Source organism: Miniopterus schreibersii (genome assembly GCF_964146895.1).
Source record: "Miniopterus schreibersii genome assembly, chromosome: 10".
NCBI classification, from domain to species: Eukaryota; Metazoa; Chordata; class Mammalia; order Chiroptera; family Miniopteridae; genus Miniopterus; species Miniopterus schreibersii.
Window position 1 is genome coordinate 62,132,288 of NC_138110.1, and position 16,302 is coordinate 62,148,589.

Here is a 16,302-nt window from a genome sequence, read left to right on the forward strand (position 1 = left end):
TTTTAGCATTTGAAGAGCCTGCCCAAGTGGAAAATAAGGATTTTATGAAAGCAAAGTTTTCATATAAACAGGGAGGAGTAATAGGGAAAATCTCTGCCTCTAGGTCCAAGGAACTGTGGGGACAGCAAGTGAGGGAGAAGCCATGAGCAGAGTTGGTGAGGTGGGTAGACAGACATGCGTCCTAATCGCCCTGTGTCAGGATTGTGTTCGGCTGAAAAAACAGGAAACTCAATTTTCAGGAGCTTATTTTTCTCATGTAAAAAAATCTGAAGGAGGCGCCCTGGCCAGGTGGCTGTGTTGGCTGGAGTGCCATCCCCTACACCAAAAGGTCGCTGGTTCAGTTTCCAGTCAGGGCACATACCTAGGTTGTGGGGCGATCCCCAGTCGGGGCTCCTATGGGAGGCAACCTATCTCTCCCTCTCCCTCTCCCTCTCCCTCTCCCTCTCCCTCTCCCTCTCCCTCTCCCTCCCCCTCCCCCTCCCCCTCCCCCTCCCCCTCCCCTCCCCCCCCTCCCCCTCCCCCTCCCCCTCCCCCTCCCTAAAACATATCCTCAGGTGAGGGTTAAAAAAAAAAATCTGGAGCTTAGGTAGCAACCATGTCAGGGCCAGCATCTCTGGGTCCTCTTGGGTCACATAACTTCAGGCTCATGCCATTGTGTAAAGCAAGAAGTGGGGAGAGGGTTGGCAAGGGTTAGTTTCTCACTTTCATCAAGAAAGGAAAAACTTCCCTGGAAGCTCCCTCAGCAGACTTCTACCTACTTTTCATGGACCAGCCCGTGTCACACTGCTGCTCCTGGTGTAGGAAGGCTGGGAAAGAGCATGTAGCTGTTCTAGCCTGTATCACAGACTTGAGCTTGGGGGGAAGGGAGTTGAGAGACCCTCAGTGCTGGCCCACCTTCACCCTGGGATTGAGCCCAGGAGGGGGCAGGCGTGTGGGATAAGCTGAGAGGAACTCTAAGGGCAGAGGGCTGTTGTCCACTGTTCTTTGAGACTTTTCGGAGAGGTTTGGAGTAGACATGGAGTAAGAAAAGGGACCCTGCATGGCCAGGCTAGGAAAGGAGTGGTGACGTTCAAAATATTTACCATCAGAAGGGACGCGGAGGCTGGGGCTGGAGCAGAGTCTTGGAGGCCAGTTGCCATGCCAGGTGTTAACCCTTTAGTTTCTGGTATGAGAGGGACCCGGGGAAATGCCTGAGACAGCTGGAGTGGAGGAGGGGAGACCCAAGGGGCTTAGGGTGCAGCTCTTTCCTAGCCAGGGGAAAGCATTCAATTATTTCAATAACAAAGTGTGCCAGCTGCAAATCAGCCCTGCCTTTAAACCTCCCTTAGATCCTGAAGGGGGGTCTGGACACTGACCTGAGAGCCAGGGGACCTGTTTTAGGAACCAACTTGGTGGGGGCAAGGTGGTCATGGCATCCGGAGCCTAGAAACAGGACAAGATAAGAACCCCACAGACGGCCACAGAATCACAGAGAGCTGATGTCTCCATTAGGCCTCAGTGAGTCTGCAGGAGGCCAGATCAGTTCACCAGAAACCAGCCGTAACCGAAAGCCAGTGACAGGCCCAAGCCACCGAGATCCCAGCAGATGCCAGCTGCACCCGACCGCTGCATCCTCCCACCCTTACCCCAGCCTTCATATTGAGAGGAGCAGGGGGACGAGAGGAGGAATCTGAAAGACAGAGCAATTATACCAGAGACCAAGTCTCTCTGAACTCAAGAAACCTCAAGAGAATATTTAAATTGTTGAATTAGACCAAGTTTTCAACTAGATTGAACTCAATTTAGCTCCGCACTCTGACCCCTCCTCTCAGTTGTTCTACAGAGTGAAGGAGTTAGATCTTGTTTGCACAGTTTCAGGGAATTTGTGACTTTGTTGCAGGGAAGATGGTGATGATTTCTGGGAGTGAGGAGTCAGACAGATTCAAGTTCAGACTCCAGCTCTGCCACTTACAGGCCACAGGCCCTGTGATCAGGGCAAGTCACTTCCTGGGTCTGATGTCAGGATTCTTCTCTGCAAAGTGGGCCCGATGACAGCTCGTAACGGGGGAGCTGTGGGGTCAGATGAGATCATCTGGCCTTTGTAAGTGGTCACTGAAAGAAATGCTATAACCGCTACCGCCTCTACTGAGCAAGAGGACGCCACGAGCCTTCTCCACGTGATTTCAGACGTACAGGAAATCTGTAAGACTAGCACAGAGAATTCCCATAGACCCTTCACCCAGTTTTTTCAAATATCGACGTTTTACCACTTGTACCTTACCATTTCTCTCTCTCTTTTCTCTGCTTACTCTATTGTACAAATACAGTATAGAATACATATACATTCAAAAAAATGTGTTAATTGACTGTTTTAAACTTACACACTAGTGTGTATGTATAATATATTTATATGGGTATAGGTATCTATATATTTATATATAGACATATATAGATATTTCTCTCTAGACATGTTATATATGCATAACTTATATAAATATATCTGCATTTTTCACATGTATCTGGATTCTTCTGTTGGAGTGGAGATTAGAAGCGTTTCTCATTCTGATGACCAGGTGGCTCCCTTTGGGCTACAAGATAAGGACAAGGGAGTTACAACAAAGGCTATTGTTCAAGGTAAGATATGGGGACTCCTCACTCCCTTCCCCTACCTGGGTTTTTTTTTTCTTTTTTAGTTAATTCTCACCCGAGGGTATTTTTTCCATTGATTTTTTTTTTTTTTTTTTTAAGGGAGAGTGGAAGGGAGGGAGGAAGGGGGAGAGAGAGAAACATCGATGTGAGACTGGTTGCCTCCTGAATGCGCAGATCCAACCTGCAACCCCGATTGACCCTTGACTGGAATTGAAGCCATGATCCTTGGGCTCATGGGCCAATGCTCTAACCACTGAGCACATTGACCAAGGCCCCACCTGGGGTTTTAGTGGCAGAGTGTGAGTGGAATTGTTTATTTTACCAGCACTATATTTATGTTTGAGAGCCAGGCAACAATCACATGTGGCTCAAATTACCCTTGAAAATCTCTCAGGAATCTGCCTTTATGGAGACTGACATACATAGTAAGCTTTCCTCCATCAATGGAACACATTAAAGCAAAGGGGCTGATTGGTTATGTTTAGGGGCCATTTTTATGAAAAATAAATATCTCTCCGCAGTGGAACCCCACAGTGCAGTGTGATGCCTTCGGTGCCAGGTGCTTCCACTGCAACAGGAGCGGAGACACTTCCCATCTCCGCTCACTCAGGCACTGGTTCAAGGAGGGATTCCTTTGGCTTATTGGGACTACCGTTGCTCATATTTGCAAAATATATATCTGACAAAGGACTTGTTTCCAGAATGTATAAAGAACTCTTACAATCAGTAGGAAAAAGACAGTTCAATAAGAGTGTGGGCACATATTTAAACAGACATTTTACAAAAGAAGGTACATAAATAGCCAATAAGCCATCTCAAAATCATTAGTCTTCAGGGAAGTGCAAATTAAAGCCACAGTGGGCACCACCACACTCCTACCAGAATGTTTAAAACAAAAAAAGGCTGCCCATAGCGAGGCCTGGTGAGGATATGGAGCGGCTGGAATGCAAATACATTGCGACAGGAAGGCAACCTGGACAACCAACCTGGAAAGCAGTTACTTATAAAATGAAATAGAAATAGGTATATACAAAGACTTCTCTTTTAATGCTCATAGCAGCTTTATTTATAATATCCCATAACTGGAAACAACTCAAAGGTCCAACAAGTGAATGGGTAAGCTGGGATACATCCATAGGGTACAGTCCTATTCAGTAAACAACAATAGCAATTTACTGATACAACGTGAGCTAGTCTAAGAAACATTGTGTTAAGCAAAAGAAGCCATATACAAAGGTGTACACGCTGAATGACTCCATTTATATAAAGTTTAAGGAAGACAACACTACCCCTGGCCGGCAGCTCAGTGGTCAGAGCGCTGGCCACTCACCTCAGGTGAGGATTCACACACAAGCAAAACAAAGAAAGGCAAAACTAACCTGACTTAAAAAGTGAGAAAAAAAGTTTAAAAAAAATCTCTGAGAAACCTTATTTCTCTTCTCTCCCTGTTTTTATGAGCACCTGTAGCTGAATTTGGGTCCGTTACCTGTGCTTGGGATGCAGCTTCACTTGTCTAGAAAGAAGAGAAAATCCAAGGAGAGGACTCTGCTAATGGGCAGCTCAAAGGAGAAATACTGCCCTCTAGAGGTTGTTTTGGGAATTTGTGGACAGCATTTTTTTAAATTGTGAAAATTGACAGGGCCCCTACTGGAATTTAGTAGGTTGGGGACCCCAGGATGCCAGGTGGCAAACAATGTGTGAGACTGTCCTGGAAAATGAAGTATGAAGTATTGATTTCCCCTCCCCCAAATTCAAATATCCTGCTAGACATTTATGTAGCTGAGAAGCTCATTTATAGTTCTCTGAGCCCAGAAATCAAAGATTGTTTTGCAAGTATTTGTTGCACATTGAGTTTTCCTGAAATGAAACTGTAAATCAAGGGATGATTATACTTTGCTCTGGTTAGGGCTTTGCCCAAGACGTTCCCCATTTTGGAGAGCCAGGACACAGACAGCAAACGCTTTGGGCAGTATTTGAGGTGTGCACACAGCACACCCCTTTAAGCCTGCGTTGTAGCTATTACACTCATGCTGTGTATAGGTAAAAGATCTGACTATTTCATTAGGTTGTTAAGTGTACTTATATGTCAATACACATATTATTATAAAAGTTTCTTTTTTCCTCCTTTATATTATAGTTGGCTTTTAATTTGATTTTTCTTGAAATTATGTGAGTAGGTAGGTTATAATATTTATGAATCTTATTTTAAGGACAAAAAAGGGGCATTGCAAAATATTTATTATAAAAAGGAAGCATTTGGTCCAATAGGACCCAGTGAATGTCAAGCTCTCACCAACAGATTAGTAGGACCTCATGAGGAGATGGAGAGAGGGGCTGTCCCCTTCTCCAGAATTCCACCAAGAAGGCCCATATTTTATTGATGTTCATTTCCCTCTAAGCATAGGGGCTCAGGGTTTCATGAGGCAAAGAGCAGACATATTCTTTCCCAAAGAAGTTCATTGCAAAGATACATGGAAAAGTGAGTACATGAGACACTGTGCATGTCCCTCCCATTTATACCCTTCTAACCCTGCGAACAGCTTTGGCTGAAATGACAGGTATATGCAGACCAGGAAACCCCTGTTCCTTATGCCCCAGACACAGTTGATTGGACAAAAGGTGGACACTTTCCCAAACCAAGCTAATCCTGTAGGCTGGCCAGTGACCTACACACAAGATGGGTTGGTACAAAACATTGAACTGGATCAATCAGATTCTCTGCTACTAGGATTTGAATTGGGAAATACAGAGAATAAAGTAGTGCATAATTGGAGATGCAGCTGAAAAGTTGCCTTAGTAAAAGTCAAGGTTGAAGAGTGGGGTGGGTGGTGGGAGGAGGGGTAGAGTTGAGCATAATTTGAGGAAGCAGAAGCTATTAGTAAACATAAGCAATTGGAGGTAAGGCAGACAGCCCTCTACTTTAATATATAAAGTATTAAAGGTTTAATCCAAACATCAAAGTGTTGTGGGGCCTACCGCACTGTCTGCCTTGCAAATCTCATCTTGGCTCTCTCATCTCTTGCACACCAGGCTTTAGCCACATGCCACTCTTTCCATCTCTGGAGCAAGCCGCCCTCCTCCCAAAAGGCCCATGCACATGCTATCTACCTGGAATATTCTGCAAACTCCCTCTCAACTCTTTGCAAACGTAAGTTCTCCGATGGCAGACCCCAGGTGAAATGCCACCTCCGCAGAGAGGGTTACTCTAATAGCTCATGGAGGCCCACCTCTCTCATAATCCCCCCACCCTTGTTCACAATGACTGTACTCTTCATAGCCCTTCCATCGGATGTGATTATGAAATTATTTCTTGTTTAAGGCTTTTTCCTCCACAGCTTGTAGACGCCACAGTGGCAAAGCCCACGTCTGTTTTATTTGGCATTGTGGAGCTGGAGACTAAACATGGTGCCCGCCAAATAGGAGATGACCAATAAATATTTGTATGTGACCAAATGAGCAAGTGAATGGATGGTTTACAGGGATTGTGGTTCAGTAGGTTTAAGACATGGTAAAAAAAAGTCCTTAGCTTCACAATAGTCCCTTGCTTAAGGATGGGGTATGCTCTGAGAAACGTCTCTTTAATGCTTTCGTCATTGCGCAGACATTACCGAGCGCGGCAGGGTCAGCACAGGCCCACTGGGCTCAGGGGGAAGCCACCGCCTGTGTCCCCAGCTGTTCCACGGTCCCTCGGGCGGCGGGTGGGCGCCCACTTGCCAGCGCTTCTTCCTCGGCAACAACTGTTAGGATCAACTGTTTTAACTTAGACATTCTGATATGTGCGCGGTAATATTTTAGTGTAATTTTAATCTGCATTTCTCTGCTATTTATAAGTTTTCATGTGTTTATGTGCCACATACGTAGTTTTTTTTGGTGAAGTGTCAGTTCAACTCTTTGCTCATCAATTTGTTACTGAGTTGTTTGCTTTTTAAAAAAAATTGAGTTTTGAGAGTTCTTTACATATTTTGGAAAAAAATCCTGTAGAAGACATGTAATTGTCAAATATTTTCTTTTGTAGGCCTTTTTGACCGATTTAGCTTTTTTGTTTTTTTCTGGTATACGATTCTTAAAGTACTTAATTTTCATAGATTTTATTTCTTTTTTTTAAAAAGCTTGATTTTTATACACCAAGAAGGCAAAAATATTAGTATAAAAACAATAAGACAACAAATATCTCGAGTTCTACCATCTTGATTGAAGAAAAAGAGAATATCAGCATTACTTCTTCTAATTTCTATATTTTAGATTTAGCCATTAACTTAAATTTGTGCTTTATTGATACTTTTGTCATCTATGTCTATGTCCCTAACAAAATATTTGTTTATATGTGCACAGTTTTGGTCAAATTCTGGGAAAACTTAAACATTTTTTTTGGTTGGAATATTATTGAATCTAGGAAACAATTGATATAGAATTGGCATCTCTAAGATACTGAATCTTCCAAGTCATGAACATAGTACACCTCTCTATTGATTTAGACTTTCTGTAAGGGCTCCTAATTTTCTTCATAAAATTTTTGAATATGTTTTGTTTGAAATATTCACAGGTATTGGGACATACTTTTCCTTTGGTTTGTTAGCAGTCTAATTAAGCTCTGCTTAGATTTGATTTTCTTTGAGTCTATCCTGCTTAGAGTTCACTAAGCTTCTTGAGGCTGTGATTGGTGTCTTTTTAACAATATTTATCTTTTTCTGCGCATATCCTTTTATTTTTTTAATTGGGTGCTAGAAATCGTATTTAAAGAATTGTAGAGGCTAGAATAACTATTGCTTTCACTCAGGGGGAGCATATCCTTTCCTCTGTTAGTTGGTACTGGTTGTTAACATACCTCTGCAAACTAAGACAACAAAGTATTCTTAGTTCTTGCAGTGTGTCAGCTAGGTATAAGGAAAATTTTAAAATTTCAAAGTAATAATTTATTAGATGATAATGAGGCTACACAGAGATTAATAATATAACTAAACATAGCTAGTAAGAGCACAGTAGAATTACTGAGAACAATCTGAGTTAATCTCTAAACGTGAACACATTCATACTTTCAGCCTTCTACCTTAAAAAATTCTAGAAACATAAGAATACATAAGCACAACTTTCATTGGCTGCCAGAACAATATCATCATATGTCGCATAGAGCACAGAATATTCCACTGCACACTTGTGAGTGGTTGAGAATGAACAAGATGAATAATATTTTATTGTTATTATGAAAATAGTTCTGACATCACTGACTGCCTGACAGGGGGCCTGTGGGGTGGGGGCAGGGTAGGGCCGGGTAGACTGACAGGCTGGCACAGCAATCAGCCGGAGGTGGTCACTGATAGAACTCAGGAATCTCCAGGGGGTCGGACGCAGAATAGCTTCATCTTCATTTTTATGGCTTTAGGTTTCAGAGAACTCAGAATAACCATGCCTTCGGTTTTGGCTGGAACTTGGGCTTCACACAGCATGGTTTATTATTTATGCAGTAAACATAGATCTTTTCCTTCTTGGAGCACGTGTGACGGCATTTGCCAAGAAAGTTCCAGCATCTTTGGGTGCCACCTGACACAAAACATGAAAGAAGAATGGAGATGACGTCAGTCCTCAGAAGAGGTAGGTTCTGGGTTTGAAAGGTCTATAAAAGGGTTAAAGCGGACGTGATAGGGAATTCACATCAGTTTCCCCTGCTTTCTCTTTTATTCCTTCCCTTCTTTACAAAAATTGTGGTAAAATACAAATAACATAAACTTCACCAGTCTAAGCATTAAGTACGTTCACAATGTGGTACAACCATCATCACCATCTAGTTCCAGAACTTTCAGAATCATCCCAAACAGAAACCCTGCCCCCATGTATTCTTATTTCCCCTCCCTCCAGCCCCGGGCAGCCACCAACTTGCCCTCCTTTCTATAGATTTGCCTACTCTGGATAACTTATGCCAATGGAATCATATAATAAAATATGTGGCCTTTTGTGTCTGGTTTCTTTCACTTAGCATAATATTTTTAAGGTTCATCCTGGGTTTTTAAAAATGTTTGTGTGTTTTTGGTTAACATTCCATCACTCTCTTCATAATCTTATTTTTATTTGGTTTTGTTTTTGCCAAGGCCTCTCATCAAGAAGGTGGCTGTACTTAGGGTTTTTAAAAAAAATTGTGGTAAAACACCCTTAACATAAAATTTACCCTCTTAACCATTTTTAAGTGTGCAGTTTAGTGATATCAAATACATTCACACTGTTTTTCATTCACCATCCCGTCCATCCCCATAACTCTTTTCATCGTGTAAAACTGAAACTCTATATCCATTAAACATTAATTCCCCATTCTCCCTTCCCCCGAGCCCCAGGCAACATCCCATCCATCAGAAACAATGTTTTTGGTGCCTTTCCTGTCCCAGCATCTTGCCTGACCAATGGGCTGCAGGGCCTGCAGCAACAGTGTTCCAAAGACCTGTTCTGAGGGTGGTGGGGGTGGGACTGCACAATTCCGTCAAGCAAGAGGCACAGGAATCCGGAATAGGTCCCAGCTACTCCAACCACAAGTTTTGCAGCAGTTAAAGATGAAATCTGCTGCTTGAGCCAAACAATGACATTACCCTTCTCTTCTTTATTCTGTAAAAACTCCAAGCCTGCTCGGACTTGGGTTTTCAGGTGCTCCCTAATACCCATCAGCCGAATAAAGCCTGTAACCTCTGTTTGTCTCAGTTGAACTGTTTTCTTTAGACAGTTTGGTGTCATGACCACCCTCTATTTCATTAATTTATTCTTTGCTGTTTCCTTCTTTCTGCTGAAGATTTAGACCAGGTTTATTTTGTGATCAGGAGTAAGTTTTCTTAGAGGTGACCTTTTGACCAATGTGAGGGAAAATCTGTGCTCAGTGGAAAACTATGCGTTGTCTGGAGCAGTGCTTTCAGCTGGGTGATTTTGCTCCCCAGGAGATGTTTGGCAATGAAGTGTCTGGAGACATTTTTAGTTGTCATAACTGGTGGTGGTGGTGGAAGTGGGTTTGCTATGGCAATTACTGGGTGGAGGCCAAGGATTCTTTTGAACATCCTGCCGTGCACAGGACAGTCACAACAAAGAATTATCTGGCCCAAAATGCCAATGATTGCCAATAGTGTTAACAGTCCCGGGTTTAGATAGGTCACAACCTTCAGAGCTCTCTGATTTTGATCATGTGGGAGCTATTTTACAACTCTGTGAGCTCTTGATAAATGACAGTAATGCAAAATAATTATTTTTTATATCTATGCAAGTATGTTCTGCTCCATAGAGGTTCTATAGACTTCTCCCCTTCAGCATGGGTAGAAAAGCCAGTTTTTATCTATTTGTAAATTCATTTCAACATTCCTTTACTCCATATATATATACATTTGTGCTTTGACCCAGTTATAAAATGTGCCTTGTACTGTCATTATGAGTTAAATGAAATCTTTAACACATGTTCATTTTTATATAGCCATGAGGGCCAAGGGTTTACTTTTTGGAAAAAAAATTACCTTTTAAAACTTCTTTGGAACCTTGAGCAAACTGAAATCACAAGCACTAGATTTTGAAAAAAACATATTGAGAGAAATTAGGGTGTTTACTTCAATCAGATGTATTATGAAGACACCTGGTGTTTCTGGAGTGACTGAAATGGAGCTTGGTGCAAAATCTGACCCATCACAGCAAAGAATATTTAAAAACTATTCTAAGACAACCTTGGTGGAGAAGTTTTTATTTTTTGGAAGACAAACATATTTATTCCAGCCCAGGTTGGAGGAAAGCTCTAGTATTTGTCCCACCAGCCAGTTTAATGACCCTGGAAAACCAGTGAAGGTGGAACATGGAAAGGAAGCACCATCTCCCGAAAGCTCAAGGATCCGCATATGGACTTACTACTGTCTGCCTTTTCTGTGAAGGACTATTTGCTTTTCCTTGCTAGAAAGCAAAAGCATTTCCTGTGGCTAAAAAACAATCCTTGTTTGTCTTTGCTAATTCTAGAGAAGGCCAAACTAAAGTGACGGAATGCAGATTAGTGGCTGAGGAGGTGACGATTGCAAAGGGGCAAGAGAGACCTTTTCTGGGGTGATGGAAATGTATTATACTGATCGTGGTGGCAGTTACCTGAATGCATGCGTTTGTTGAAGCTGATACTGTATGCTTAAAATGTGGGCATTTTATTTTCTATAAATTTGAACTCAGTAAAACTGATCAAAAAAGAAATAGTAAGAGAAAAATTCTATAGAAAGGGACAGATACTGAAGATAAGCAAAGGATTCTACACAGAGACAAGAAGAGATCTTGAGAAAAAAAAAAGCAGAGCAAGATATCAGAAATAAAACTCAACCATTATTCAAGATGCTCCTAAATAGCAGATGACTTGGAAAGGCTGAAAGATGGTGAGACCGTCTTTCCTCTCTCTCTCACCAACAGTTCATCTTGACACCCTTGAATTTAAAATTGAGTTTATTGTAATGGTGGGGGGAAGGGTTGTAAAGTGTACACTGTGCACACTGAGTCACAGTGTGTCAGAGTGTTGGTGTGGGAGAAGGAAAACGCAGAAGGAGCAGGGAGCAGGCTGAGCCCAAGGCCCGCAGTCCTCGCTTTGAGCAGAGTGTATGAGTGTGAATTCACGAGCTATTTTACAGACATTGAAGGGTGTTGATTCTCCCTCCAAGCTCAGGCTACTGAAAAGATGAAGAAAGGACCAGTTTAGTAGCATTGACTATCTCTAGCAACTAGGTCACAGCTCTCACATACTATTTCCCTATTTAAAAAATCAGAGTTTCTTAAAGAAATGGCTTTCACGATCTGTGCCTGGAATTGTACAAGATGAGCCTAGAATATCTTGTCACACCAGATAACCAGATACATTCTAAAGCCAGAAAGGGGTGAATATGTAACCAGTCAATTAAATAACCTTAAAGGATGTCAGATTTTAAAAGTGGACATGATAAAAAATGGGTGTCTAGGGATGCATCCTTAGCAATGAAACTATTAAGAAATGCAAAGAATTGATTGCTACAAAGGTCAAGATATTGCTTAATTTGGGGGAGGGAGACAGTTGTGATGGGGGACAGGTGGGGTTCCTTTGGGTCAATGTTCTATTTATTGACCTGGATTGTGGTTACTAGGTTGTGTGCTTTGTAACAATTCATTAAGCTGTGCATTCGTTTTCTGTGGTTTTCATAATCTGTAATTCTGTGTTTTACTTTACAACCCTTCCCCCACACAATTACAATAAAAATCTCAATTTTAAATTCAAGAGTGTCAAGATGAACTATTGGTGAGAGAGAGGAAAGATGGTCTCATATACTTTGCTTTCACTCCTCGGAGACTACTTAGCAATGGCTCACACATTTTAAAATTGGGCACAGAATTACCTAGCAATTCTCTTTCTAGATGCATATCCTAGAGAAATACTCACATGTATAGACAGAATGTAGCTGTATTAGAGATACAACTAGAAACAAGTTAGAGATAGACACTGCCCTCAGAGAATTTCCAGTCTACTAGGGGGGAAATAGCCATTAAAGAAATAGCTTCTCAGACATTTGATTGACTAGAGTTGGAATGAATGTTATAAAGGAAGAACTCTGGGTGCTATGAGGAGGTATACTGGAAAAGTAGATGACATGTCCCACCTAAACTTAATATTGGGTTCTCAGGCTTCATACATATGTCCAGGGTCTCCACAATTAACCTAACTTTAGTAGTTTGAAAATATTAAAGTAATATATATTTCATTCCCTTTTAATTTTGGTTGCCAAAAAGCAGAATCAGGCTGTTTCTGGGCTTTAGAGAAATGGTAAAGAACAGTTAGAATGACAAAGTCATTGCTCAGCTTAAATGAGATGAGTAGTTTTAGTTCATAGCAAGACAATGATTTAAAAAACCAAAATTTATCAAGAACATTCAGGATTTCCAACTGCAAAGAGCTCCTTTACATATTGTTAGGTGAGCCTGACTGATTCAGATAATACTACCTTACCATAAGCCACAGGAGGCAAAGGCTGAGGGTCTGGCTAAAGAGACTTCCCCACGAGATCTCTGTTACCACCATCACACCACAGAAAGGGGAAGGGGAATGCTCTCCCTAGGGGAAACTGGGCCCGTAAATCCACTTCCTGCAGCAACAGCAGCCGCCACAGGCCTGAGAGCTCCACTGGAACCCCATACCTCACCTCGGCCAGCCAGGGTGGTGGTGGACCCGCCAGCAAGCTAGGGACCAAGGCTCTCCGCCCCTTCCCCACTCCTGGCCTGCTGGCCGACCTAGGATGCAGCGACAACTAATGTGAGAAAAGCAGGGGCGAGAGAATCTTTTGCTACAAACACCCAAATTGGTCTGGACAAACTGCCAGCATTTACCCCTTACCTCTTGGAGCACGGCCCTTGGTTTGCTAACAGATTAGACACAGCACATCATGGTGCCACTTGGAGGAAGATTAGAAATGGCTGGGGAAGTGACTGAGCATCTCCTCTGCTCTCCTGTGGCATAAAATAGGTCGAGAAGTCCCACGGTGGAGACAGGAAAGCCAGTGAGAAGCTAAGAGCCTGGGTCTGCTTGTCAAGAATAGACCTCTATGCATAAGGCAGTGGGAAGGGGAGTGAACAGCCTAAACCTAAGGGCCAGGTGGAAGATTTGGTGAGATAAAGGGCTGGGTCAGTGGGCTCTCGACAGGACTGAGATTTCATCAGCCACGGGATCCAGTAGCAAGTGCCAGCAGGGCACTCACTGACCATAAACAATGAAGAACACTGTCCTAAGGACCAGTGAAGGTCCAGCACAGGGCCCTATCCCAATTCCTTATGCTCCTGCCCCAGGGCCTTTGCACCTGATGTCTCCCCCCACAGCTTGAATGTTCTTCCCCACAAATCCACATGGCTTATCCTCCCTCAGGTCCCCCTGAGCCATCCCATGAACACACCTTTAAAACGGCAAACCCACCCCCTCATATGTGCTTTCCCCCTTTCCTGTCTATGCTGCTCATTATGTTTATCATTTGACATTCCACATGTTTCATTTACTTTAATTTTTTTCCTGTCTCCCTCAATAGAATGTAAGCTCCAAGAGGACAGAGTTTGCTTATCTTGTTTTGTTCTGATTTGTTCACTGCTCTACCTCCTGCACCTATCACATTGCCTGGAACGTGAAATCTAGTCAACCATGTTTACTGAATGAACCAATTAATGAAATTATGATATATCAAGTTACTTTCTCTTAAACCCAGATGCTATCCTGGGAAGGAGAAGGGGAGCATAAGAAAGGAAAAATGCTGAAAGACTGAATATTTATTCAGAGACAGAATGAAGTTGGTAACCATTTTAAACCAGGAAAGATGAATATTTAACTGCCACGTTCATGTGCAGCTCCTGCGCCCCCACCCCCGCCCGGGGTCCCACTCAACTGCTCACCAGCCGGATGGAAGTTGCAGGGAAAATTCAGACGAATTATACAAAATAGAGAAGCTACATTTTCTTGCACGCCAGAGCTTCAGCGTGTTCACTGTTGTTCCCTCAACCTGATATTGCTACGCACACACTATTTAGCAGCTTGAGGCACGAGGAAGTTGAAACTCTGAGCAGCTGAGCTGCTTGCTGGGGGTCAGAGTTAGAAAATCCTGGGGTAGCTTCTAACCGGGCTTCTGGGGCTTTCCTCTCTACCCCAGGTGAGAGGTTTCAGGCGTTTTCCACAGGCAGGTACAAGGGCTGAGGTCAGCTTGTTGGAGGAAATTCGCACATTTTGACACCTGGGAAGGTTACACGAAAGCCTGGGGGTGGGCAGAAGCTTCTGGCAGTTGAGCAGGAGGGGCCAGGCAGCTGGCGCTGGAGTTGGTGGAATGGCAAGTCCGATTACGGTCCTCTGCTTAAGCCTTCCCTTGGCTCCCCCCTGGCATTCGAGGCCCAGCCTCAGCCTTACCTCTCGCCACACCCCTAACCCACGCCTCATTTGTGCCAGTTCCCCGAAGGCACCATGATCTCTCCCACATCTGGACCTTTGCAGAAGCTTATTTCTGCCTGGGACACCCTTGCTATTTCCACCTCTTTTCCTTCCCCTTCTAACTTCTACACACTTTTCAGGATGGGGGTATCCCTCTGGGAGGACTCTCCTGGCCCCTGGGCCAGGCTGGTCCCCTGCATATGCATGTGGTTCCCTCTATCACAGCTCTTGTCACTCAGAGTTGTAAATGTTATCTATCATCTCCCCCAGGGCCATGTCATTTATCTCTGTAATCCTGGCTCCCAACACAGGGTCTGGCACAGAGAAAGCAATAGTTAAATAGGAGCTTTTCTCACTTGTTATGGTGGCTGTGACCTTTACACAGCTTAGATTATTTTGGGGGCTATTTTGCAAAAGGGTCACTGCTGTTCTCTCCTCTTCCTGCCTGTCTTGCCCACCCTGTCTGTTCTTTCTCACTGAGGCTAGGCCGCCTGGGCATGTTCCTTGGGGGAGCAGTGATGGGGTGGCTAGCCAGAAGTTCTGGATGTCGTAGTTGGTACCTGAGACCTGCACCTGCTGCTGGTGACGGTGCCCTCTCTACGAGGCTCTGAAAGGTGACCTACCTGCAGTGAGCTGGGTCAAGAGCAGCAGTGCAGTCAAAGTCAGCAAAAGGAGCTTCATGGCTGGAAGTGGCCCAAGTGAAGTGCAAGTCCGGCGGGAGGGCAAAGCTAATGCGGGAGAGCGCTGGCCTCTCTGGTTTGCGCTCCCTTTGACCAATCGGAACAGCTGCCACCCACACGTGCCCTCAGCTGCCCACGGGTACAGCCCCCGCGCCCCCCGCGCCACAGTGTGCAGCCAGGCACCCTCAGCTGGCACGCCTCCCTCGGGCATTTAGGTCAGCAGGGAGAGGTCGGCAACAAGCAAGGCCCTGGACTTGCACAGGTCCTTCCACCCAGCTCTAAACGGAGGGACCACAGGGGGGCGCCACGATATGGAATCCAGGAGGGGGGTGCAGGGGGGGGGGTGGCTCTGGGAGGTGGGGGTAGACTCACAAAGGAGGTGCCATTGAGCAGGCAGATGAGCCGAAATGGTGTTCCAGGCAGAGGAAAGTCTGTACAAAGGCTTATGTTGGTGTTGAAAGTGAGAAACATGACACAAGTAGAGCTAAAACTGGAAGAAAAATGATAAGAGATGAAGCTCCCAGCACCAGCCTGGCTGTGCCCTCTCAGAGGCAGCAGCCGCAGCCCTGCCCTCTGAGAACTAACCATGCACTAGGCCTTACCCACAGGGTCCTGCCTCTGGGCACCAGGCTGGGCCGTTCTCAGAGATCCAAGAACCAGCTATTTGGGGTTTCTCCTCTGAACTCTTAGGTTTTGCCCTGAGGACACCTGCACACTTGATGCTTTTGATGGTCTAGAGGTGAGAGGAAGAGAATTCGAAGGCCAGGGCCCACTCTGGGTGAAGTTCAACAAGAGATTCTGCCCTCACATAAAGCTGGGACTGCAAAGGTCTGCGCATGAAGAGTAAGGGTGAGCCATGAGGAAACCTGGCTACCCCTGCTCAGATGTGTTCGTTGTTGTTAAGCAGAGCAAGACAGAAAAGTCATTAGGATGTTGTAACTACCAGCTAATCTTCAAGTGTTTTTGTTGTTCAAATACAGTACCAACTGAATTGTAAAACAAAACAAAACGAAAAATCCCAAGCCTTCTAGGTATGAATTTACTTGAAAATGTTCCCAAACTGCAAATGTTCCAGGCATTTGACAGAAGCAA

At 44.1% G+C, this 16,302-nt stretch overlaps 1 protein-coding gene across 1 annotated transcript; it reads right to left on the reverse strand.

The window, feature by feature from the left end:
• Window positions 1–8,020: 8,020 nt before the first annotated feature.
• Window positions 8,021–15,211, reverse strand: DEFB123 (defensin beta 123; the record flags this gene model as incomplete). The annotated part of the gene is made up of 2 exons (XM_081149069.1): window positions 8,021–8,166; window positions 15,154–15,211. 2 exons carry the CDS (start codon window positions 15,209–15,211, stop codon window positions 8,021–8,023), a joined length of 204 nt encoding a protein of 67 aa, XP_081005195.1.
• Between the last annotated feature and the right edge of the window lie 1,091 nt (window positions 15,212–16,302).